Source organism: Protopterus annectens, chromosome 4.part0 (assembly GCF_019279795.1).
Source record: "Protopterus annectens isolate FY-2018-M chromosome 4.part0, PAN1.0, whole genome shotgun sequence".
In the NCBI taxonomy this organism is placed as follows: domain Eukaryota; kingdom Metazoa; phylum Chordata; order Ceratodontiformes; family Protopteridae; genus Protopterus; species Protopterus annectens.
The window spans coordinates 279,603,184-279,630,687 of record NC_056733.1 but is presented as its reverse complement, the minus strand read 5'-3'; the positions used below and the strand labels follow the sequence as shown (position 1 = coordinate 279,630,687).

The following is a 27,504-nucleotide window of genomic DNA, read 5'->3' as shown; positions in this document are numbered from 1 at the left end:
TCAGTTTTTGTTTGCCTGTTCCTGTTATGGTGGTGAATTTGTCATTTGAACCTTGCCTAAAAAAGGCACTATAGGGGCGGCAAGAACCTTAACCAGTATCCGGAATCCCAGGGGTGACAGGTGCAGGCCATCTCTGGCAAAGCATCGTGGTCTGTTGACCATGTCATCCCAGGCAGACAGATATACTGGATCCCTTTAGAATGGCACCAGAAGCTTAGCCAATTGTTGAAGTCAATCATTTTGTCCTTGTACTGCAGCATCATTCTGGGCGATGGCAGAATGCTACTTAGGGCTAGGGTCATACCTGCCTGGGCTACAAGATCGGAGAGGTCTTCCATGTCTCTTTTCATGTAGTCCAGGGAGGTACGTCTCAGGTCGTTCACACCAACATGGACAATGACAGAGTCATATTTGTACTTGTTGTGGAGTGACCTGAGTGCATGAGTTATGTGGCAGATCCTGGCGCCCGACAGGCAGTTGACAGTAACCTTCTCCTTGTTTAGCCTGGTGAGTAGGACATCAGTGTGCCTGACTATAGAGTCTCCTATGACTAGTGTGTTGGGTACATTGTTTTGCCTTATTGGCTGTGTTTGAGTGGCACACTGAGTCTGTGGGCTGTGTGTCATTTGGGTTGTGTTGGGGGTTGGAGGTTGCTTGCATTTCTGCTTTGGAGGTCTCTGTTGCTTAAGCAGATCATTACTGAGAGCCTCCGCAAATGTTTTTGTGTTTCTATGTGTGGATTTTGGTGGTGGAGATTTAGTGAGACTATGTGATGAGTGTGGTGTGGTGCAAGTGTTTACCTTCTCCTCTTGACTGTCAAGTTCAGTCTTGATTGGAGAAAGCTTTAACTCCAGTTTGGTTAGATAAGTGCATCTCTCGCAGGCTGTAGTCTTGGGTGGTAGGAGGAGAGGGTTGTCTGTGTACATGAGGCAATTTCTACATTGCCCCAAGATGCCCAGATTCATCAGACAGACAGGAGAGAACACTGGAAGCTGACCATTGGACATGCCTGAATAAAAAAACTATTTTCCTCTAGATAAGTGAGGAAAGTGAGTACAAGAGCTGTTTTTCTCTAAGCAAGTGAGGAAAGTAAGTACCAAAACTGTTTTCCTCTACGTAATGAGGAAGGTTGACTGCTGTAGTAATTAGTAGGTTATTTAGTGCTTACAAGTTCTGAACAAGTGCTGATCATGAATAAGCAAATTCATCAGAACCATAAGCCAAAGGTGAAGGCATTTGTGAAGAATAGGACAAAGACCCCCTCATCAGACACTGAATCCTCACCCAAGGAATCCGATTCTCTAAGCCATTTAGAAGGGGTACAGGTCCAAAGAGAAGCAGGTACCAAAACCCCTTCAGGAGGCTTTAGGGCCATCAAGGCAGAAAACAAACCCTGAGTAAGCTCTTCACATTCTCTGTGAGGATCCTTAGGATGGACAAAAACATGCTTCAAGTTTTGTCTTTTCTTGGAATGGACATCAGTCCTAATACCGGAGGTTCCAACCCTTGGCGAGATTCGGTAAGAGAACCTGGAACTTCCTCCCTGACCAATATCTGCAGAATCCCTCTAGGACCCTCCGAAATAATCAACAGTGGTTCCCTCTTGATGTCCAGAGCAGACAGCTGCAAAGCCTAAGAGGATGCGTGAAAAGATGGATCCATGCTGGCCTCTGATGGGGTCATAGCAGACAAATCCATCACAGATGCCAAACAACCGACAGAATTATTACCTGCTTCTGGAAAGACGTCCAGTGGAGGATGGACAACTAAAGAATCCGGTCGAGACTTCTAGGGCTTCTACTTATCTAGCATAAGCATCTCTGAGTTAAAGGATTCTACCATGGTATCCTAAGTTAATGGTTTAAGCTGTTGGTTTTCAAGATAAATGGCCAGGAAAGACAAATAGCTTTTGAGTGTCTTAAGCATAAATGTCTTACAGATACTACAAGAAGTATGGTCGCGGAAAGCAACCTAACAAAAAAGACACTGTTCAAGATGATGCTTATGGGGAATCTGCCTCCCACACTTACATCTTCCTTTCTAGGATGACTTGAACTCTAGGTTGCAATATAAAATACAAGACTGACAAAAGTTTAAAAACAACCCCAACGGGACAATTATCTGGTGGCTAAGTATTCAGTACAGCAACAAGGAGTTCAGACCAACTAGCAATAACAGCATTCAAACTGGTGGCAAAGAAGTTCTGGGTAGTTGTGTCTGTACATCCCTTTTTATGCCCTACATTCTGTGAGGGGAGCATAAATGTGGCGTATGGCTCATACAAAATCATTAGGCTTTTGTATACTGGCCGAGCTTAGATACTGCAACAGTGATATAGAAGGACATCAAAGAATTGCATAATCATAGAACTATGTGAAAGCAGAACAGCAGATATATATACAGTTATTTACAGATATATACAAGTGTAAAGGATATGCATGGTTTTGTGATTAGGTAAAGCAGAGCAATCAGATGTATAGCAAAGGCTGGAGAAAAACTGGGGTGGTAATGTAGTCAGAAGGGTTTCAGTGGCATTTAGCTGCTTGTGTAAGATGAGCCTTTAGCTTGGAGGAGAAATGAAAAAAGGGTGCTAATTATTTAAGATATGAGGAAGAGATTCTGAGAGTTTGGTATCAAGAACAGACAAACTCTGCTCTGTGCAGTGAAGTTTGTGTTGGGAGCTTGAAGAAAGGAAGAAGAGCTACTGTGGTTCCTGAGGCTTTATGTGGGAGGAGCTCTTGTAATTTTGGCTGCTAGATGAGAAATGGTTTGGTTGTTAAAAGTTTGAAGTTTGAAAAATAGCCTAGTAAAAGTGGACATCTTTGTTGTGCAGAGTTTTTTTTTTTTTTAACTTCAAATCTTTTGGGTTTCTAATACCATGACGGGAATGGACCCTATTCCTAAGTCAAAGTATGATTAAAGTTCATGAAATTAGTATTATTTCAATCTTTGATATTAGCCAGGAATGCTCTTTGCAGCACCGCAATGTGTCCATTAATTACGCCTTATGCAATTCATATGGAGTCACATGTACTGGTAACATATCTAAGTACAATTTTAAAATCATTTTTATAAGACCCGTTGCTCCTACTACTGCTGGAACTGTCTGGGTATTCTTATTCCACGTTGCCCTCATTTCTGCCTGCAAGTCCTGGTATTTAATGACTTTGTGTCTCTTTGTACGTAAGACAATATAGTCATTGGGTGTAACAACTGCAATGATCAATCCTACTTTTGTCTTCTTTTCATGGACTAATATATCTGGTTTTCTCACATCTATTTTTGGAACTGTTGGTAATGGGAGATCTCATGTGATATAAACTTCATCATTTTCTATAATGCTTTGTGGCTCATGTTTCCAGTGTTTTTCAGTCACTTCAATACCATAATGTTTGCACAATCCCCAATGGAACAGTCTTGCCACATCATTATGTCTTTCAGTATACAGTCCTTCTGCCATTAGTATATCACAACCAGCAACAAGATGTGTGACTGTTTCCAATTCTGTTTTACAAAACCTGCATTTGTCTGTTTCTCCCAGATGTTCAATGGACTTTGTAAACCAACGTGACGTGCATGCAGTCCACTATCTTGGGCTGCCATTATTAACCTTTCATCTTTTCATTTAAATTCACCTCTCCTTAACCATTCCTGTGTTTGATCCTGATCAACATGAGGTTGTTCCAAGAGTTTTCTATTCTTGTAATTATACTTATGCATTTCCACATTTCTTGCCTTCTCATCTAATCCTTCACCTTATACTTTTTTTTTTTTTGGCACATTCAGTTGCCTGATTTTTTCTACTTCTGGTCTGGTTTCCATTCCCTGTTAATGCTAACATACTTCTGATAAACCAAGCAGGGAAGTCATCTTAAACTTATTCCCCTCATGTTTCAAAATTTTTATGATGTCTGGATCTTGTGAGGTCAGCAGATATGTATGCAGTCCTACAACTGCTGACCTATATATGTAATCAATTTTGAGGAGGCCCATACCTCCTTCAGAATAGGAAATATGCAATCTTGGTATGCACTGATTTGATGAGCATGAAGTATCCTTCTTGTTTTCCTGTCTAATCTATCCAATACCCTTTGAGGGCAGTCTTAGGACAGGAAGAGTAAATTGGTTTATAGCTTGGACTTTGCTACTAGATGTCAATGCTGTTTTCAGTATTAATTTAAGTCTTCTAAAATACTCCTTACTAAGTTTTATTCACATATGTTCATGTTTTATCGTTGATCCTTCATCAGTTCCCAAATATTTATACACTCCCTCTTGCTCAAGTTATTTTATATCACATTCTTGTCTCAAACTGATGTTTTCTTGGTGCTGCAGCTTTCCTGCTTTAAAGGTTGCTTTTGCACATTTATCAAGACCAAATGACATTCTTTTATCAGTTTTAAATCATCTACAAAAAGAAGATGAGAAGTCTTTACACTTTGTTGTTTTCTGAGAACCAACTTGCAGCCATGACCTAAATGTTAAGCAGACAGCTTAATGGGTTAAGGGCACAGCAAAAGAGCAATGGTGACAAGAGTCACCCTGGAATATCCCCCTTTAAATTTTTATCCCTGGAATAATAATTTGTCCTTTATCATGGCTTAACTGCAAAGTGGTTTGCCATTGTTTCATGGTCGCTGTAATGCAATTGATCAGTGTAGGGTATGTCTTATACATTTTTAAGCACTCTTTTATCCAAGAATGTGGGATACTGTCAAATGCTTTTTTGTAGTCTATTCATGCCATACTTAGATTCTTACCTTTTTGTTCAGTGTTATGGCTTTAACAACAAATGATCCTCTGTTCCATGACTTTCTTTGATTACCCTTTTGTTCTATTGCCAAAATTGAGTTTTCTTCTAAGTGACTATAAACTCTGTCGGCATTAATGCCTGTATATAGTTTACAGCTGTTAGAAGGCATATTGGTCTGTAGTTTTCAGGATAGCTTGCAGGTTCACTCTTCAGTAGGAGCATTGTTTTCCTGTTTTTAACCAGGCAGGTGTTTGTTCAGGGTGTGCATATAAATTGTTCTTACTCATGGCTAAATCTTCATGCAAAGATGTTAATACTTATAGCCAGAAGCAAGGTACTGCATCTGAGCCTGGGGTTTTCCAGTTAGGAGCTTTTCTTAACTTCGTTTCAATCTCTCTGCCCATTACTTCATCCCATTTCATATCATGTACATTTGACCTTCTTATTCCTTCTTGTACTTCTTCTATCCATTTAGCATCTTTATGTTTCACAGGATCTTCACAGACATTTCCCTAAAATCTATCTATCTATTCTTTTTTGGGTGGTGTTTCAATTCCTTTTGCCTTGTTTCCCAATTCTCTATAAAACTGTTTGGTTCTTAAATATAAAGGAAAATAAAAAATTAGCAATTTATTGAGCTACATATTTTCTAAGTTTTTCTGCCTGTGCTGATATTTTTAGTTTATTATTTGTGATGGTGCATGATAGATGCTAATCTGTTATAGTATTGTGTGTTGCTTTTATTACAGCTGTCTTTCCGAGTACTTTTGTTGATCTGTTCCCTCTTCTAAATTCTTCTAAAAGGGACAGTTCTTGCCTTAACTGCTTTACAGTTTTCTTTATTTGATACTTCCATGATGGCATTCGAATTCTCCCCTTCCTTTCCCTTACAACCCTGTGTTCTTGCAGTAAGACTGCCTGTTATTAATTTATCTGCACAGTAATATACTACTAATAATATATTACCAAATTACTAGGGGTCATTATTAACAATAATATGAAATTTGACAAACTCCTCATACAATAACCAAAATCAACAAACAAACTAGGTACTCTTCCTAACCAGCAACAGTAAAGTTACCCTAGCTCATACCCATCTTCTCTCTACCTTACAGTATGCTTCTCCTGTCCTAATTACTCTAAAACAAGAGCAAACTAGGTACTATTTACAGATGTAAAAACTTCCTAACCAGCAACAGTAAAGTTATCCTAGCTTGTATCCATCTTCTCTCTACCTTACTGTATGCTTCTCCTGTCCTAATTAATCTAAAACAAGAGTGATTTAAACAAGCTATCAGTATGCTACAACAAAATAGCAAAATTCGCCACAAACTCCTACTGCACCCACCACTGTCAGACCATAAAACAGCTTTCCTGGCTGGAACTTCCTAACACCTTAGCTCTAAACCAACTTCTTCTAGCTCATCAAATACTGTACCAACCTGACAAAACTCCAGCCTTACAAGACCTGATCAACCTCTACTCCAATAACCGAGAACTTAGATCCACTAACAAGGCACTAATCTCAATCTCCAAAAGCCATTACAGCTCTGGTGACTCCCTGTACTCTAGCAACATTGCCAAGACTTGGAACTCCCTACCACTACAAATCAGGTTACAACCTAATAAAACCATCTTCACAAAACAGCTTATTTCTCACCTAAACAACTCCTGGACATGCAACTAACTGCCTAGCACCTGGCTGGCATATTTTAACTCCTTTCCCCTACCCACTATACAGCCTCCTCTTTAAAGCTCCCACAGATGCACTATATATTATCACACGTTACTTACCAGCTCACTGCTGCCTACTCCCCACTGTCCCATCTATACCCACTAACTCTCCAACACACTAAGTTGAAAAGCTTTCCTTAAAATGTCAATGCACCTCATATAAATTTGTCTATATTCTCCTCCTTTTTTAGTTTTCCTTTCTTGTCTTATCTTCAGTACATCTTCAAGATTATCTCTACTAAACATACTGTATGAACAACCATCATATGTTACTACCTGCTATACTTTTAATTGTATGTCTAAACCTCTATGCTTATGTAAATATCTTATGCAATCATATGTTATTATCTGCTATATTTTTATAAGTGAATGTGTAAACCACGATGCTCATGTAAACGTCTTATGGGCCTTTGCTGAAAATGGACAGCTCTGTCCAGTCAGACCTCCCCGGTAAACAAATGTAAAATAAATAAATATATCCTATTTACTTCTGTTATATTGCATGCATCTCTATGGCAGTCTTAATTACTGTGTTCATTTGTTTTACCAAATTTCTAACTTTTTCGGTTTTACTGACCTTCTGTAGTCCATTTCTTTCATTGATCCTGATATGTCTGTCCATCTCAACTAAGTCAAACAACTCTTCTCTTAGGTCATTTTCTTCTGAACTGAGGGCACATTCTTCGTTCTCCATTTCCTGAAGGCATTCTATAAAAAGTTCCAGAGCATCTTCCTGTGCCACTTTATCTTCAGTTTCATCCTGTGTCATCCATTGCACTTTTATATGGGAACTCACTGGCTTGTCACTCCACAACATTGACTGCGTTAGAGTTGCCACAATTTCCTGTTCCTTCCCTTGCTGTCCAACACCAACTGAATGTTTGTACTGGTTTCATCTTCATATGGCAACTGATCAGATGCTTCCCACTCCACCGGTTTCTCCTTAATTTGGGTGTCCATTGCTCTATCCTGTTGTGATGTCTGAGTTAAATTTTTCTACACTAAATCCTTCACTTCACAGGTAATACATAACCTAAGTTTCTATTTCATTAGCTTCTCCATTACTAATTCTTTTTTCTACTTTTCCTCTTTGTTTTCTTATTTTTTGTACTGTAAAATTGTCCATGTCCAAATGCCTTTGCCTGTATTTCTCTTCAAATATCTTTGGTGCTGCTATTTTTGTACTGCTAAGTTTTGTTTTCTCCTTTGCATAAATATTGTATCATGTTAAATCTTTTTTCTTTCCCAAGTCCATATTTCTTCTTCAGATGTCTCCTGCTCCTCCTGTTTCTCCTTACTTTGGAGACTTGCTGTTTCATCATGCTGTGATATAACCTGTGTTAGACTTTCTACACCAAATCCTTCACTTCACAAGTATTCCATAACATCAGCTTCTATTCTTCTAACTTCTACTGGACTAATCTTCTCTTCTACATCCCCCTCTTCTTGTTTTGTGGAAAGGGTGAAGAACCTGCAGATAGGGCTTTGTAAATTTGGAATATATCTGGTGTTCCTTTTTTATGCTGATGCTATTAATGGAAGGCTGTATTTGAGACAGGCAAGAAAGACAGCTTTGTCTAGTCCAGTTCTAATGGCGAGAATTAACTACAGGAACCAGAATTTGTGTGGGAAGAGCAACCCTACCCAAGAAGGTTGTGTGCAATGACACTAATAACATCATACTATCCTCATGTGCATGCAACCACTGCATCTGCTTAACCACTACTACAGCTACTAGTGATTTAGCAATGCTTTCAGCTGAAAAAACGTAGTCCTCCAGAATTTAATGGAGGTTGTCAAAATTGTGGATGAAATCTACACCTGTCCTTTTTGAGGCATTAGCTGCTCAACCTACCATGCCCTTCGACTGGCTCCAAGCACAAACACATTTTTATAAGCAAATTTTTGTCCATTCAAGCACATTCAAACATCAGATGTATACCCAGTCAGAAATAAGTTAATCTGGTGGAGTGGAGAGAAAGATAGAATAAAACCTGCATGTGAAAGCAACTGACCACTACATCACCTGACCACATAAATTAGTAACTGATGTGGAATGTCACTGGACGTATGTTTGTAAAGCAAATGGAATACATAACTACTGACAGAATTTAAATCACTAAAACAGAGTCAAACAACAGAGTTACTGTCGTCCTTGTCACCATCATTACTAAACTCCCTTTTCCACACAGCAGTATCTGGCAAGAAACTGGCTATTCTGATGAAAATGGTAGGATGGCAAAGTGTCTCTATCAGTAAATGACCACTACTGTCACTTAATCACAGTTAAATGATCACTGTTAAACTGTTACAGACACAGTATGTGTGTGTGTGTGTGTGTGTGTGTGTGTGTGTGTGTGTGTGTGTGTGTGATGGCAATACTTCCTTATACGTCAAACTTCAGAGGTAAAGACAAGTCAAAATGGTTACTCCGCAATGATCCATTCTGCATGTAAAGGCATATTATGTCTGTAAAGTGTGTGTGTGTTTGTGTGTGTGTATGTGCGCCTAAAACTATGCAACACCTTTAATCTTATTCAAAATCATGTCTATGTATGTTATGTGGTCTACGTTCCTGTACATTACCATACAACCTGGCACTAGAGCAGATGGAGCTACAAGTAATGCACCTCATGTGTCCTTGGTACATTATGCATTTGAACAATGAATATCACACTGTGACAGAAATAATTATGATCAAGTCAGAATTGAAACAGAATATGTCATTCAAGTCTTTTGCAGCTGTTGTACCTTCACCCTCCAAGAGCTATCTCCCACTACAAGATAATGTGCCAGAGAAGTGAAACATGTACCTGGAAATTAATCTTATGCCTAAGAGTTAGTGAAATACCTAAAAAGTACAAAAAGACACAGTGTGCTATATTTTCACATGCTGCAGGAGGGGGAATTCCTAAAGTTTACAAAATGTTTAACAGGCAGGCATACAATGTTGCACTAATGAGACAAAGCACTTAAAGCTACACTGAGCTGAGAAAAAACTGCTGAATATACACAACTTCTTCGTGATGGCATAACATCAAAACAAAAACACTGATGATTATTTCAGCTGAATTATAGAATAAGCCAAAGAATGAAATTGATGAGTTACAGAATTCATTACTAAAGGACAGAGTGATAACAAAAATGATCAGATACGATGCACCTGCTGCAAAAAGATTTAATTTTACATAAACTGACTGGTGAGTAAAATTATTCTGTCTCAGATGAAATTGCTGAAAGATGAATAAGAACTGTGCAAAGAAGCAAGTGACACAGTGGAAGTGTAGAGATGACAAGCAACATTCTGCCAGCTTGTCTACCCCTAGGGAAGGAAGGGATTCCAGGCTAAGGCTAGAGACCATGGTGGAAAATGAATGGTCCAGCCCTGCTTTAAAGGTATGAGGATTGCTGGCAGGCTGACATTAGTTACGTTCTGTGCTGACAGCACTGCACACCAGGCAAAGCATAATTAAAAAAAATTCTAATTTAAATCAGGATGGCATCACATTACTGGTGTGGTTTGCTTGCCAGGAGTTCATTATAATCATTTAGCTCCCGATATTTTAGCTCTGGTGCTTTTAAAGAAGTATGACAAAGTAGAACAGAACAGAGAAAATGGGCTGACAGAAGAATACAGTTAATGCTGTGAAAATGCAAATATGCAAAGGCACATAAGATTTTAGGTTACAAAGGGAAAACACTATCAACTTTGTATAACTGAAACAGTTTCTGCTATTCAGGTGAAAATATTTTTTTTCCTACACCCGTGGTGGTGGTGCTGCGGTAGAGTTGTCGCCTCACAGTAAGACGCTGTTCAGTTCGACTCTACGCTAGAGCGTCTTCTGCGTGGAGATATGCGTGAATGGGCGTACCTTCACTGAAGGTTGTGTGTCAGGGCAGGTAACTCGACACGTACAAATCAACTACCAATCATTAGCGGACCGGAGTTTCCGCTGTGGCGACCCCTAGCTGGGAAAAGCCAAAAGACACAAACAAACTTGATCCTAAGGATGGATTTTGGCAAATTAGGCTTGATGAAAACAGTTCTACAATGCACTCATTTAATTTGCCTAAAGGAAGATCATTTTCTCAATCTTCCATTTGGTATATCATCAGCACCTTGACTGATTCGGAGAGCTGCTGCTCATATCAGCAAGAGGCAAGAAGTTGTTGTTAACACTGTTATTACTCAGGATAAGCTGTGGTAAGGTGTGAACAATGAAGAGCTTGTCAACAAACACATTCTGTGAATAAAAAGACTGAATAACAGTCTCAAACTAAACACAGAACGCATAGAATCACAAGCCATATTTTGACTTTTACAACAAAGGAAATTAGTTATGAACTGCTTAATCAGGCCTTCATAATTTTTGTCACTAAAAGAAAAATAGCTAAAGCTTCAAATCAAGGAAGCTAGCAATCAAAAGAAGTTTCTGCAGGAAAACAATCTCTCCTGCATCCTTCCTAACTGAAAGGCTTTGGCTACACACTCCTTTTATTTATGTATACTAACTGCATGGTTGCAAAACCATGGAAAAATAGAAAATCCCATACAATCTGATTCACTAACATTACACAAACAGAAACTTCACCAACAGTGACAAATCTTGATGTAAATAAGCTAGTCGATTTTTAAGCAGGTGTTAAAAACATGAACAGGTATAGTGATAGTGTAAGACTGTAAACTAGCTACATATAAGGAAAAAGCTTTTAATGACTACTGGAAAATATACACTCAAACAGTAAAAGAGATGCTAGTAATTTTATACAAATATGAAATTTCATGAAATGTATGTAGGTAAGCACTTTTCCAACATATCAATTTTTTGTTACACTAACTTGATTTGGATCAATATAAGGATTTGTTGCAAAACACTAAAAAAAGCAACAGTTATGATCATCAGTATTTAAACACAAACAGAGGATTGTTACTATGAAATATTTTTCCTAGCATATTCTCTATGATGACAAAAACAATGAAAATTACTTAATTAAGAAAAAGCCACATATATGCATTAACAATGAAAATTCTAACCTCTCCTGTGTTTCTGAATGTTGAGATGAACTTTGGCTAGATTCGCTGTCTCCTCCTGAGTTTGCTGCAGTCCCTCGATCTGTGCCTTCAGTGTTCTGTCCAGGCAAATTATTACTGAATCCTGAAGTAGGTGTGGTCCCCAAATGGCTCAGTCCTGATGTTGCAGAGGATGCTGATATCGATGCTCCAGGGATAGCTGGTGTGCTGCCTGCTGTCACTCCATTGCTGGGAGTAAGGTTGACTGTACCACTTGTTGATGGAGCAGAAGGTCCTCCAGCACTAGACGGTGTAGTGCTAGCTGAGGTGTTACTCTGAGGTCCAGAAGCTGATATCAAAGGCTGATGTTTAGGTGGAACAAAAAGGCTGTTATCAAGCTGAAGTGTAGCTAGGTATGACGCTGAAATAAAGGCAGAATGTTCATTTATTAAAAGTGTCTCAGACATAGGTTACAATATACAAGGTTAACAAATTACACATTTTTAAACAAATTATACTTCTTGCAAAATTCCAAAGAATCTTCAGCAGCATAAAATATTCTAAAAGAAAGAACAGTTGTGTAAAATCTTCCCATAACCATAGCTGTCCTTCTCTTCCATCTTCCAGTATTCTTACTGTGGGATCCTCCGCCTCTGTGACCCGAACGTCAGCTCCTATGCAAAAGCTCAAGCCTGGTTGCTGCTAGTGCATGGGACATCACACACAGGGCCATAAATGGGGGACCTTAAATGTGACGTCTGCAAGTACAGACCTCAGAACTGACTGCCCAGTTAGACAGTAGTTTAGGTAGTGCCAATGATGTCCTCCAGACAGGTGAAATGTACTAAATTGTCAACTCTGACCCAAGTCTTGGCAGTTCTCAATGATGCCCTCCTTGAGACAGGTTAATGCCATAAGGGGGAATAGATGGGAGGGAAGGAATACTGCAACATGGAACAGAAAGACATCTATGGTTATGGTAAGATTCCATCTATGGTTATGGTAAGACTCTATGTCCTTCTATTCTCATGTTGCTGTATTCTTACTGTGGGAGAGTACCACAGCTTAAGGAGGAGGAAGGGTGGAGGAAGAGGAAGCAGATTCTAGGAATCCTTGCAGGATTGCCCTTGCAAACCCCACCCTGGCTCTGGAAATATGGTCCAGTTCGTAATGTTTGGTGAAGGCATGTACCAAGGACCAGGTGGCTGCCTCAAGGCTGGAAGTAGTGTCTAGGCCTTTGAGGAAGGCTCCAGAAGAAGCTAAAGCTCTTGTAGCATGTGCCCTGACCCCATGAGTTAACTGCTTCCCATGGTAGGAATAGCAAACAGATAAGTTTTCCTTATCCAGCAAGAGATAGTTTGCTTGGATACTGCATTGCCCAGGGTCCTAGGATGAAATGACACAAAGAGATGATTAGACTTTCGGATGATCTCGGTCTTGTCCAAGTAAAACCTTAGTTGTCTGTAGACTTCCGGGGAGTGTAGTATTCTCTCACTGCAATTTTAGGAGATGGAAAGAAGGTGGGTAAATGAATGGACTGGTGTAGTGATAGTTCATTGACCACTTTGGGCATGAAGGAGGGGTTGGTGCGCAGTGTTACCCTGTCCTTGTGGAAGACAATGTAGGCTGGAGATGACATAAGTGCCTGTAATTCTGAAACCCTTCTGGCTGAGGTAAGGGCTAGCAGTAGGACTGTTTTCCATGTGCACATCTGTAGGGAGGTAGAGCTAGCTGGCTGGCTTGAATGGTGCAAGTGTAAGTTTCTCTAGGACACAGTTTAGGTCCCAAGGTGGCAGGATATGTTTCTTTGGTGGCCTAATGTGTAGGACCCCTTTTAGGAATACTTTAACATTCAATCTGGAGAGAAGAGGGGGTTCTAGAGGTAAACAGGCAGAGATAGCAGATAAGTGCACCTTCACAGAAATGTATGACAAGTCTGATTTTATGAGCTCACACACACATGTTAAGACTAGGGGAACATCTACTTGAAAGGGGTCTCTATGTTTTTGGAGAAACAATTTAGAGAACCTTCCCCATTTTAAAACGTAGGACCTCCTAGTATTGGGTTTCCTGGCCTCTTGCAGGACAGAGAGCACGTCCTCAATGTATCAGTGTCTGAAGGAAATTAAGAGTTAATCACCCAGAGGGTTAAGCAAAGCATCTCTAGGTGCGGGTGAATGGGAGATCCCTTCTGTTGTGTGAGCAGATCCACCTTGTGAGGCAACCTGTGGTGATTACCCTTGGCAAGAAAATGAAGCAGGGGGAACCACTGCTGCCTTGGCCAACAGGGGGTCACCAGCAAGATTTCTGGCATGTCCCTCCTAATGTTTAGGAGTACTTTCTGAATGAGAGGGAAGGGAGGGAAGGCATACAGAAAAGTACAGGTGTGTACAGTTACCATAAATGTAGATGTTCGAGTGTACTCACTGTTGCAGTCATCACACTTGGGTTATCTGCCTGTAGGTAGCCCTCAGTCGGCCCAAACACCAGAGACTTAGTATTTCTGCGTCGGATGCTGTTGCTCCAGGACTGACGTCAGGTCGTCAGGGGTATAAACACAGGCAGCTGATGTCATTACATCAGTTTTTCTTGCCCCAGATGTCAGGAGCTCCCTAAAGAGGGAGCTAGATTATGGTGGGGAACACACCACCAGTAAATATCAATACCAATACCCAAGAAGGGGTTAGTAATAGCCATAGATAGGAGAGAGAGAGAGAGAACCAGGGGGCTGGAGGGAGGGGAACCAGGACTGCAACAGTGAATACACTCAAACATCTACATTTATGGTAAGTGTACACACAACTGCACTATGTTCTTCATGATTCACTGTTGCAGTCATCACATTTGGGTGGATTTCCAAAGCTGAAGAATGGTGGATGCATTCAAGAAGAGTTGGGGCTGGACAGTATGCCTTGCATGACTGCTGTAGCAAATTCTGCCCTGGATTTGAAAAATAAAGGCAGGTGGTAATGCTTGGTGAAGGTGTGTACAGAACTCCAAGTAGCAGCCTCCAGGATTTCCCTGGTAGGGACTCCCCTGAGAAATGCTGTAGAAGTAGATGTTGCCCTAGTGGAATGTGTTCTGACCCACTGAGGGGTTTGTTTCCCATGGTGCTTGTAGCAGAAATGGATGCAGTGTGATATCCATTTGGAAGTGGTTTGTTTTGAAATGGACTAGCCCTCTACCCCCACTGCAAAGCTGACAATAACTGGTCAGATTTTCTGAAGGGCTTAGTCCTATCAAGGTAGAATCTGAGTTGTCTGTGCATGTCCAAGAAGTGCAGGATCCTTTCCCCTTTATTTTGAGGATTAGGGAAGAAGGTAGGCAAATGGATGGTTTGATTGAAAGCCACACTGGACACCACTATGGGCATAAAGGAAGGGTTAGTCCTGAGGGAAACCCTGTCAGCATGGAAAATAATGAAGGGTTCCACAGCCATGAGTGCTTGTAGCTCAGACACTCTTCTAGCTGAAGTGATGGCTAGAAGCAAGGCTGTTTTCCAAGAGAGGAATTTTAACTCTGCTGATGCACCAGGTTCAAAGAGGGGAAGCTTGAGCTTTTCCAGTACAACGTTAAGGTCCCAAGCGGGGGTGGGTGCTCTCCTTGGTGGCCTTAACATGTTTGCCCCTCTCAGGAACTGTTTGATAAGAGCGTGCAAGAAGAGAGGGGGCTCAGTGTAGTAATGAGCAGAAATGGCTGAGCCATGTATCTTAATGGTGAAGGACAGGCCTTTGTGGAGTAATTCTGCTAAGTAATCCAGGATAAGAGGCAGAGAGGGCAGTGTTGTGTCCTCTCCTTTAGAATGAATCCATGAGCAGAACCTTTTCCACTTATCAGCATAGGATTTTCTTGTACTGGGTCTTCTGGCTTCAAGAATGACGCCCAGCACCTGTTTGCTTAATGTTGCTGGGGAAGAATTCTTGAAATAAACCAGGCTGGAAGATTTAGGGTTTGCAGTTGTGGATGCAGAATCTGTCCCTCCTGCTGAGAGAGGAGCGTTGGATTCTGCTGTAGGTGCCAGGGTGGCACCGATATCAGGTTGCACAGGAGTGGGTACCAGTGCTGGCGTGACCAGTCCGGGGGAATCAGAATTGTCCCTGGTCTGTCCTGCTTTATCTTGAGTAATACTCTTGAATGGAGGGGCAGAGGGGGAAAGGCATAGATTGAGAGATTTACTCACTGAAAAGATTGGGCATCCACTTTCCAGGCCCTGCTGTGAGGATTCCTGGTGCAGAATATGCTGAGCTAGTGGTTGTAGGAGGAGGCAAAGAGATCCACCTCTGGGGTCCCCCATTTCTGGTTCAGAAGGTTGAAGGCGCTGTGCTCCAATTGCCACTCGTGTGGGTCTAGGAGATTTCTGCTTGTCGTCTGCCAGTAAGCTTTGTTTGCCTGGCAGGAACTGAGCTTGCAGATGGACTTGAATATCCAAGGCCGTGTTCCACAAGGCCATGGCTAGCCTGCAGAGTGGATAGGAATGGGTTCCCCCCTGCTTGTTGATGTACCACATAACTGTGGTGTTGTTTGTTTTTATTAGCAGTTGTCCTGGAAAGATTAGGGATCTGAAAGCTGTCAGGGCATTCTATGCAGCTAGTACCTCATTTTGGTTGATGTGCAGATGAATTTGACTTTGGCTCCACTGGCCCTGAATACATTTTCCGTCCATGTGTACCCCCCAGACATAGTTTGATGAGTCTCTGGTTAGGGTCTGGGCGGCTTGGGGTTGAGTAAATGGCAGTCCCTTGTTTTGGTTGCATGCTTCTGCCCACCAGAGAAACTCTGTCCTTAGACAGGGTATGATAGGAATGACTGTTTCCAGGTCCTGAGAATGTTGGCACCAAAGACTTTTTAAGTTCCATTGGAGTTTTCTCATATGCAGTCTTGCATATGGAATCAGCAGTATATATGAGGCCATGAACCCTAGGGCTTGCAGTATTTTTCTTGCAGACAGCTGGGTCTGGTGGCCATTTGTTTGAAGTAGTCTGTCAGATGGACTTGTTTTTCTGAGGTGAAGAATGCCATCTGGGAAGTTGTGTCCAAGCTTGCTCCCAGGAATACAATCTTTTGACTGGGTACCAGTTTTGATTTCTTTTCATTGATGGTGTACCCCAAGGAGGTGAGAAGGTTTTTCACAAATGTCAGGTGCTGCATGAATCAGGCAGTCGTTCAAGTACGGGTCAATTTGGATATTTCTCTGCCTGCAGTATGCAATGGCTGGAGCCAGGCATTTTCTGAATTCTTTGGGCACAGTAGATAAGCCAGAAGGAAGTGCAGAGAACTGACAATGCATAGACCCTGCCCTGAAATGTAGATACTACCTGCACGATTCCCTTATGGGGATATGCAGATAGGCTTCCTTTAAGTCTAGGGTGACTAACCAGGCATCCTTGGCTAGCATAGGAAGAAGCTGTTGCAGGGTAAGCATTTTGAATTTTGGTTCCACCAGGAAGGTGTTGAGAATGGAAAGATCCAGGATTGGGCGCCAAGAGCCCTCTTTCCTGTGTACCAGGAAAGTACAGTTGTGTACATTTACCATAAATGTAGATGTTCCAGTGTATTCACTGTTGCAGTCATTACATTTGGGTAATCCTGCTGGCAGGTTGCCCTCAGCCGGCCTGAATTCCAAAGTCTTGGGTCCTGCGTCGGCTGCTGTCGCCCCTTCCTTGACGTCAGGTTGTCAGGGGTATAAAAGAAGCAGCTGATGCCATTTTCTTCAGTTTTTCTTGCCCCAGATGTCAGGTGCCCCCAAAAAGGGTAGCCAAATTTTATATACATATTCAGAAATACACCAATATAAATTTTACCTTCATCTACAAGCAAATACACCACATATGTAGTATAAATCAGAGAAAGAAAGATAAGATCTAAAAGAAAGAAGGGGAAAGGCGGGTGGGTAACCTGGACTGCAACAGTGAATACACTCGAACATCTACATTTATGATAAGTGTACACAACTGTACTATGTTATTCGTGTTTCAATGTTGCAGTCATTACATTTGGGTAGAGTCCCAAAGCTATGGTTGGGAGGCTGGAACTAGACAGCAGAAGGAGCGGCTATGAGGCCCTGCAGAAATGCAGTGGCAAAGCCTGCCCTGGATTTAGAGTAGAGTGGCAGATGATAATGCTTTGTAAAGGTGTGCACTGAACTCCAAGTAGCCGCCTCTAAAATGTCTGTGGTTGGAACTCCCCTGAGAAAGGATGCTGAGGTGGCTGCAGCTCTGGTGGAATGGGGGCTAATGCCCTTAGGCACTGGCTTGCCATGGTGTAAGTAGCAGAAACGAATGCAGTGGCCTAACCACTTAGATATAGTCTGCTTTGAGATAGGCTTTCCTTGTGATCCTGCAGCATATGCCATTAGTAATTGTTCTGTCTTCCTGAAAGCTTTGGTTCTGTCCAAGTAGAATCTAAGCTGTCTGTATACGTCCAAAGAATGCAGAATTCTCTCCCCCTTGTTCTGTGGATTTGGGTAAAAGTTTGGCAGATGGATGGCTTGGTTAAGAGCCACACTGGACATTACTTTAGGCATAAATGTTGGGTTTGTCCTCAGGGAGACCCTGTCTGGATGAAAAATGATGAAAGGTTCCACAGCCATGAGTGCCTGTAGCTCTGAAACTCGTCTTGCAGAAGTAAGAGCAGAGCTGTTTTCCAAGATAAAAACTTCATATCAGCAGTAGCAGCTGGCTCAAAAGGAGGCAGAGTGAGCTTTTACAAGACATAGTTGAGGTCCCATGCAGGTACTGGTAGTCTCCTTGGGGGCCTTACATTTTTGGCTCCTCTGAGGTACTGCCTTAATAAAAGGTGAGAAACAGTGGTGGCTCCGTATTGTAATGAGCTGAAATGGCAGAGGCATGAATTTTTATTGATGAAAAAGATAGGCCTTTGTCCAGCATCTCAGTTAAGTATTGCAAAATCTGAGGAATATTTGGTACTGCTGTATCAGTTCCTTGTGCCTGGTTCCAGGCACAGAATCTCTTCCATTTTCCAGCATAAGACTTTCTAGTACTAGGCCTTCTGGCTTCCAGAATGACATCCATCACAGCTTTACTGAGAGGTGCTTTTTGTGTGACTACATTATTCGCCATGCTGCCAAGTTTAATGTTCTGAGTTGGCTGTGCATGATCTGACTGTCTTGCTGGGATAGTAGTCGAGGTATTTGAGGTAAGGTCCAAGCTGGGTACAGAGATAAGTTTCTTAGTATTGGATACCAGCACTGGCGTGGCCAGTTTGGGGCAATCAGTATCATCTTTTGCTTCTCCTGTCTGACCTTTAGGAGCACCTTGGGGAGGAGAGGCAGTGGCGGAAAGGCATATACTGATAGGTTTTTCCAGCTGAAAGATAGGGCATCCACTTTCCATGCTTGTCTGTGATAAGTCCTTGTGCAAAATCTTTTTATTGGTAATTGGGAGGGGAGGCAAATAAATCTATGCCCGGGCATCCCCATTTCCTTGTTATCATGCTGAAGACTTGTGGATCCAGTTTCCACTCGCAGGGATCCATGAGGTTTCTGCTTGGTTCTTCTGCCAGAGTATTTTCCTTTCCTGGCAGGAATTGTGCCTGCAGAGGTACTTGGTAAGTCAAAGCTGTGTCCCACAAGGTCATGGCTAGTCTGCAAAGGGGGTAAGAATGTGTGCCCCCTTGCTTGTTTATATACCACATGACCGTGGTGTTGTCTGTCTTTATCAGTATTTGCCCCGGATGCAGTAGGACCTTGAAGGCTGTCAGGGCATTTTGAACAGCTAACATCTCTTTTTGATTGATATGTAGATGCATTTGGTTTGAGGACCATGAGCCCTGAATGCATCTTCCTGCCATGTGGGCTCCCCAGGCAAAGTATGATGCATCCGTTGTTAGTGTCTGCCTGGCTGGAGGTAATGTGAATGGCTGTCCCTTGTTCTGGTGACAAGCCTTTGCCCGCCATAAAAACTCCCGTTGCAGGCAGGGAATGAGAGTAATGACTGTTTCCAGGCTGTGGCAATGTTGATTCCAAACACTTTTTAGGTACCATTGAAGTTTCCTCATATGCAGTCTTGCATATGGAATTAGTAGGATGCATAATGCCATGAAGCCCAAAGTCTGCAGAATTTTTCTTGCAGATAACTGGGCCTTTGTTGCCAACATTTTGAAATAGGTAGTCAGTTGCCTTTGTTTGTCTGGCATGAGATAAGCCATCTGGGCAGTTGTATTCAAGCTTGCACCCAGGAATATTATCTCTTGTGAGGGTACTAGTTTTGATTTATTTTTGTTGACTGTGTACCCTAGGCATGTTAGAAGTCTTTTCACAAATGCCAGATGTTGAAGAAGAATGTCCTTGTTCTCTGCTTGAATGAGACAGTTGTCCAAGTAAGGATATATTTGTATTCCTCTTTGTCTGCAGAATGCAATTACTGGTGCCAGGCACTTTGTAAAGACCCTGGGTGCAGTAGATAAGCCAAAGGGCAGTGCAGAGAATTGGTAATGCATTGAACCAGCCTTGAATCTTAGGTATCTTCTGCATGATTGTCTGATTGGAACATGCAGGTATGCCTCTTTTAGGTGTAAAGTCACAAGCCAAGCATTCTTGCCCAGCATGGGCAGAAGCTGCTGCAAAGTCAACATTTTGAATTTTGGAATATCCAGGAAAGTGTTCAGAATAGATAGGTCCAGTATCAGCTTCCAGGCCTTGTCATTTCTGGGTACCAAGAACATTATTGAGTACAATCCTTGTCCCTGCTCTTGCTCTGGTACTTGCTGAATGGCCTCCATGTCCATGAGGGATGAGACTTGTTTTTGTGCCTCTGCCCATTGATTTTTTGCAGATCTGGCCAGCCGTTTGCCTTTGGTAGAGTATGGAAGTGGAACTTGTAGCCTTGTGACACTATATTTAGAACCCACTTGTCCTGGGTTATGATGTGCCAACTTTGAGCAAAAAGTGCTAATTTTCCCCCTAAGGGTGCTGCCAGAAGATAAGTGCTTGGTGCCGACAGGGGGAAGTCACTGGGACTGTTTTCTGCATATTTGTGATCCATCTTCTCCAGCTTTGGAGGTAGAAGCACCCCATTGCTTGGGCCTATAAGGACCTTGCACCTGGGATCTGCCCCTAGGGTGTCTGGGTCTGCCCCTTTGAGGTCTGTCTGACACAGGAAAGGACCAATTTTTTGTAGTCCAGTGCCTACTAAACCTGGGTGGCTGTACCTGTAAAAAATCTCTGACAGTTTGCATAGATTTAGCTTTGTCCTCCATTTTCTTTAACACCTCTTCTGCCTTAACACCAAAGTATCATGCTGTAAAGGTGCATCTAGTAATTTAACTTTAACATGATCAGGCAGATTTTGTTCCTTTAACCAAGCATGCCTCCTAATTACAGAACCCGTAACTGCGGCCCTGCAGGAGGCCTCCAAAGAATCAAAACCACATTGCAAAGTATGTTTTCCAATTTGTTCTGCTGCATACAATAAATCCTGCATTTCCTTGTTTTCTGCACATTCAGAATTCAACATTTTCTGTTTAAGAATCCCATGACATGTTGCTGATACTTGAGCATATAAAATTGACAGCTTAAGGCCCTTATTGCCAAAGTTGCAGAGGTGTAAACCTTTTTTCCCCATCTATCCAGTGCCCTTGAATCTCTGTCGGAGGGGGTTGGGTTTTTTGCAGTGGAAGCCTTAACCCCCTTTGGGGCCTGTGATATAGTTTCTGGGTCAGCAGCAGGGTTTTTAAAAAGAAATTTGTGTGAATCAGGAACCCTGTAATATCTGTCAGGCTTAACAGGAGCTGGGGGTAAGGAGTCAGACTACACTCCGAAAACACATCATCTACAATGTCTAAAACCGGTAGAATGGCTAGAGGCCTGTGCTGAGATAGTAATAGAAAATCCCCGAGCCTCTTTTTAGATTCTGAAAAATCTTGGCTCTCCCTCATGGTGTGCAAGGTTTCCCCAATGGAATAGTCCACAGGAGGACATGCTGAAGGTATAGATTCTTCAGCATCAGAATCCTCATAGAGGGGAAGAGAATATTCGTGTTCAGAAGAGGAATCAGAAGAAATAGAAACCTGATCTGAAGATTCATAGTCAGTGTCTTGCCTAGGCCTCTTATCAGGAGGGGGATGGGAACCCCTGATCAAGGTAATCAAGTCTTCGGCCATTTTGAGCATCTGTTTTTTGGGCATAGAGGAATGTCCATGTGGCTCTTGAGTTTGTTTCCTTGCTTTAGAAGGTGCTTTAGTCTTTGCCTTTGAAGCTGAAGTCATTTTAATGTAAAGATGTTTAGGTCTGAATACACCCTCAGAAGCCGGTACCTGCTCAGCGGCTCTGGACCTATCTGAGGGATTAGCGTCCGAGGCTCCAATATCTTGAGTATCCAGCGGCATGGCCAACTCCACGTGGGAGTCGGTAGTGGCCTGCGACTCTAAAGTAGTGGGCGTCAGGGGCTGCGAAAGCGCCTCACTGAGAACCGGTGACTGGCTTAGGAGAAGCTTTGTCGTCGGGTTTTGGGCCTCGGTTGTTTTTCTCTAGCCTTTTTTTTGCGTTTTTTGTAAACTCCGGTAGTCGGATGGCTATCCGACGACATTTCAGGGTAATTAAATCAGCGTCCAAAAAAGTTTAAAGCAAAACCATACCAACGCTTAATAGTGCGCTGGTTAAATCTAGCACAAAACCGACAACCAGAAACGTTGTGATCAGGGCCTAGGCAAGGAATACAGTAAGAATGAAAATCCTTATGAGGTATTTGCTTCCCACAAGAAATACAGTTATTAACTTTTTCAGACATCTGTCTGGAGCAAGAAAAAAGTTTCCCCAACGGGGTACTTATTGAAGACTTCGGATCTGAAACTCAAAAACGAAAATCTCAGGAGTTGGCCGACCGGCACTTGTGAACTGCTTCTGCTTCGGGCACCGCACGGCAAGAAAGACTGAAGAAAATGGTGTCAGCTGCTTCTTTTATACCCCTGACGACCTGACGTCAGGGAAGGGGCAACAGCAGCCAACGCAGAACCCAAGACTTTGGAATTCAGGCCAGCTGAGGGCAACCTGCCAGCAGGATTACCCAAATGTAATGACTGCAACAGTGAAACATGAAGTAAATGAGTCTGGAGTAGAATCCTTAACCCCTCTGTTCTACTTGAACTGACTGAATAGCTCTGATATTGAGTAGGGAAAGTACTTGGTTTTGAGCCTCTGCCCACTGGTTTGGAGGAAGGTCTGGAAACCCGCTTGGGGTTGGCAGTGAATGGAAGTAAAATTTGTACCCTTGGGATACAATGTTGAGGACCCACCGGTCCTGAGTGATGGACATCCAGTTTTTTGTATGAAGGGCAAGTTTTTCTCCAAGGGGCACAAAGCAACTGGGCAGGGCTGGAGAGTGGAGTAAAGAAGTCATTGTGAGCTTTTTCCGTAAGGAGGTGGCTTACCACTCCCTGCTTTAGGGGTGGGGACACTCCATTGCTTATATCTCTGCATACCCTGAGACTGTAGTCTGGGCGGCCTGTTTCCCCTGGGTCTGGTTTGAGAAGGCCTGGAGGGGGCTGGAAAGGACCAGTGTTTGGAAGGGTAATGCCTACTGAATCTAGAGGGTTGCACTTGTAAGAATTCTTAAGCAGTCTGCATGGGCTTAGCTTTTTCTTCCATCATTTTAAGAACCTCTTCTGCTTTGGTGCCAAACAAACAGTCCTTATTCAAAGGAGTGTCTAGTAACTTTGATTTGACATGGTCTGGCAAGGTCTGCTCCTTCAGCCAAGCATGTCTTCTCAGTACAGAGCCAGTGACAGCTTCCCGGCAAGATGCTTCTAGGGCATCAAAGCCACACTGCAATGTATGCTTGCTGACTTGGCTTGCAGAGTGCATAAGCTCCTGCAATTCTTTATTTTCTGCACAGTCTGAAAATGTTGCCACTTTTTGTTTAATAAGTTCCATAATATGTTGCTGGTACTTCAGCATGTGAAACTGACAATTCAATGCCTTAATAGCAAGAGTTGCAGAGGTATATACCTTCTTACCCCATCAGTCCAAAGCTCTGGAATCGGTTAGAGCAAGAAAAAAGGATTCCCAATGGGGTACTTAGCTTTAGAAGACTTCAGGATTATTAAATTCGTAAACAAAAATTCAGATCGCGGCCAACCGGCACTTGCGAACTGCTTCTGCTTCGGGCTCCTCGGCAAGAAAGACTGATGTAATGGCATTGGCTGCCTGTTTTTATACCCCTGACAACCTGACATCAGTCCTGGAGTGACAGCATCTGATGCAGAAATACTAAGTCTCTGGTATTCGGGCCGACTGAGGGCTACCTGCAGGCAGATAACCCAAGTGTGATGACTGCAACAGTGAAACACGAAGAACATCAGTCCCTTCCATAAAATGGTGATGGTGTCCACTCTCCAAACTAGTGGAGAAGGATCCTTGGCACAGAAAGTTTTCAGTTGTCTTTTCTGAGGGGAGGCAAATAAATCTACTTGACGTGTGCCCCACTGGTGGACAATGTCTAGGAATAGATCTCTCTGCAACATCCACTCGTGATGCAGATACAATGATCTGCTGAGAGCATCCACCTGATGGTTGTCCTGGGATGGGATGTAGACTGCCTGCAGTGAAATGTTGTTTCAAGAGGCTAACTCCCAAGCTTGCATTGCTAGTCTGCAGAGCAGGTAAGACCTGCCCCCCTGCGTTTGTTGATGTACCAAATTACAGTAGTATTGTCTGCGAAGATTTGTAAGGGACCCGGTCTTATGAGTGGGAGAAAGACCTGGAGAGCCAGGTGGACTGCAGTCATCTCCCTTACATTGATATGCTTTTTCTGGAATGATGGCTCCCATAGGGATTGTACTTTCAGGCCACTCTTTTCCATTGTTCCAAAGAAAAACGCTTGAGACTGACAAAAAAAGCACAGGAGCTCTCTAGAAGAATCAAGAATACCTTGGACGTGAACCAGAGACTGGTGTTTGGCGATAGATAAGATCAGGAAAAAGAGCAACACTGAAATTAGTGAATAAACGGGAGACTATAAACCATCAATCCCACTGGATACAGGAACAGACAAACGAAATACAGCTCTGCAAGAAAATAATGAGAAAGATTGAAATTTTGCTGACTTGTGGATGAACTGTACAGCATATAACCCACTTTATGTTTTTAAAGTCATTAATGTTTAAAAAGACACAAGCTCATGGAGAAATAACTAAGTAAAACAGTTGTTATACAAATATTAATAAGAACAAACAGTCATGCTGTAAATGGCATGTTATAAGGTAAAGCAATTTGCACAGTATGCAGACAGAAGAATTTTAAATGCATGCTGGGGAAGTCTTATCAGTGGCAGCTAAATATGTTAAAGATGTTAATGCAAGCAAGCACTTGATTAATTCGTAATATGTACAGGCTTTTACTGTAACAAGATGTACTGCATGTGATTATCCATGCCTCAAGTCTCAGTGACAGATAATGTCCCTTGTGCATCAATGCAACAATCTGTAGAGCATGTTAGTACTGCCTTCACTCTTTTGACAACTATATGTGTCTTCCACAGGGCCTGTCTAATACAGTGTTCACTCTAGTTATATTAGACAATAAAGGACAGTACAGTTGTGCAAAATCTTACAGTAACAGTAGATGTCCTTCTCTTCAATGCTGCAGTATTCTAACAGAAGACTCTCCTACCCAGGGCAGCATGACAGTCAGTATACAAAAGGCTAATGATCTTATATGCGCCGTACGTTACATTTATGCCCCTGCACAGAACGCAGTGCATAAAAGGGACTTATAGACACAGCTACCCAGAACTGAATTGCCAGAGAAGAGAACAATTTCTGTAGGACAAAGGAGTCCATGCACATCCGGAAGGTAAAATGCAGAAGAAAAGGGGGGAAACCCTCAGCTAGAAGGGAATTAAAAAAAAAAAGCAGAAAAAACAAGATGGGGTTGGAGGGATGGAGTGAATGCTGCAACAGTGAAGAGAAGGACATCTACTGTTATGGTAAGATTTTACACAACTGTACTGTGTCCTTCTATATCACTGCTGTAGTATCCTAAACCAAAGTAGGAGTAAAAACACTCAAGAAACAGAAAGGGCAGTGGAAGGAAGAGAAAACTCCTCAACAAACTCATAAAAAATGGTTTCAGCAAAACCTGCTCTGGCCCTAGAAACCACATCCAACTTATAACTCTTAGTAAAGGTATGCATTGAAGACCAAGTAGCAGCTTCAGGGATGGAACTGGTGTCCAACCCCTTGAAGAAGGCACCAGCACAGCCAATAGCCCTAGTGGAATGAACTAAAACAGAACTAGACAAAGATCTGCTATGAAAAGTATAACAAAAAGAAATGTCCTTAGATATTCAGGAGGAGATGGTTTGCTTAGATAAAGCCAAACCCAAAGTCCTGGGATGAAAGGAAACAAAAAGCTGGTCATACTTACAAATGGCCTTAGTGTTATCCATGTAGTACCTGAACTGTATTGTGCAAATTCAAGATATGCAGGACTCTCTCTCTAGCAGACTGAAGAGAAGAAAAAAGTGAGGGAATTGTACCGATTGACTCAAGGACAACTCATTTACTACCTTGGGCATAAAGAAATGATTACTACAAAGGGACACCTATCCCTGTGAAAAAACAAAAAAGGAGAAATGGCCATAAGGGTCTAGCTCTTGGAGACGATCCAAGCAGATGTAAGAGCCAGCAACAAAACAGTCTTCCAGGTACAATGCTGCAAAGAAGCAGAATCCACAAGCTCCAAAGCAACCTGAGTCCATTTTTCCAAAACAAAATTAAGGTTCCAAGGAAGAGGAATAGGTTTCCTTGAAGGCCTAATATGCAGGACACCTTTAAGAAACTGTTTGACCCTAAAATGAGAAGTTAAAGAAGGATTCAAGGGCAGACAAGCAGAGATGGCTGACAAATGGGCCTTCAGAGAAGAACAGGCCAGGCCAGACTGGAGCAAGTCACACAAATAAGAGAGGACCAGAGGGACCCCCACTGAAAAAGGGCCAACTGAAATTGGTAAGAATGTACAGAAAGAGGAGTTTTGGCATCTAGAAGCTCGAAACCTACAGGAAAGACAGCTATGGAATCAGGAATGGGATTAGCTACCGAGGCCTAGATCAGACAGTCTTTGTAGAAGGACAGGGTGGGAGATGGTGTTGAAGGCTTTGGAGAGATCCAGAAAAAGGGCTGATATAACAGGGTCTGTGTTCACGCATCGAACGGGAAAAGCACTGAACAGCACTTCTTCATAAATGGAGTTCATTGAACATCCTCATGTGGGGGGCTGCGCCCCTCACATCCCCCCAATAATTATATAAACCAATTCTGAGATCGCAATACAGTGGGGAAAGCGCAAATTTCCCTATCCTTCCATAATGCGATCTTACTCAAAATGGCTCTATGAACAGCATATTCAATGACACATGCCATTCGAAGTTTACCCAATCGAAGGGTGAACATAGACCTGACATGACATTACTATGTAGGTTAATAGTATTGATGAGGATGTGAAGAGCTGCAAAGGTACTGTAGTTAGGGCAGAAACTGTGCTAGGAAGGTAGAGAGGAGAGAGTGGTGGGATTGTGCATATTCCTCCATAACGTTTGACATCAAAGCCAACAAATGCAAAACAGCTATTTTGGAAAGATGGCCACCTCAGAAAATACTGCATTGATAATACACCATTAAAACTTTACCCTGTGGTCAGGGACCTCAGAATCGAATGCAATAATTTATCTATTGTAATAGAGCACAACTTATAAGCAAGGGTACGGTATCAACGTCCAAAGATGCTACTGTTCCCTTGTTCTCTTCCTCATTAGATCAATCACCTAGTATAATGTCCTCTTTGTCACGTACCTGACAAGGTACATGCAACTGTAATGTCCACAGAGATTCACCACAAAAAGAGTACATGGTGCAGACAGCATAGCCTACATATGCCACCTCAAAGCTTTATCCTTATGCTTGGTCTCCTACTGACTTGTGGAGAGGTGATCTATGTCTGGCCTACAAAGTATCCTCTAATCCAACTCCTTTGGATTTGTTGTACATCAGCAAA

The 27,504-nt window shown here is 42.3% G+C and overlaps 1 protein-coding gene across 4 annotated transcripts in view; it reads right to left on the bottom strand.

The window, feature by feature from the left end:
- The window catches only part of MED13L (mediator complex subunit 13L), a 3,068,540-nt gene that overhangs the window by 454,933 nt on the left and 2,586,103 nt on the right, over positions 1-27,504 (bottom strand). For all 4 annotated transcript variants that reach the window (XM_044068259.1, XM_044068260.1, XM_044068261.1 and 1 more), the window contains one exon: positions 11,523-11,919. In XM_044068259.1, coding sequence (XP_043924194.1) covers positions 11,523-11,919 — 397 coding nt within the window. The remainder of the gene's footprint in view (positions 1-11,522; positions 11,920-27,504) is intronic.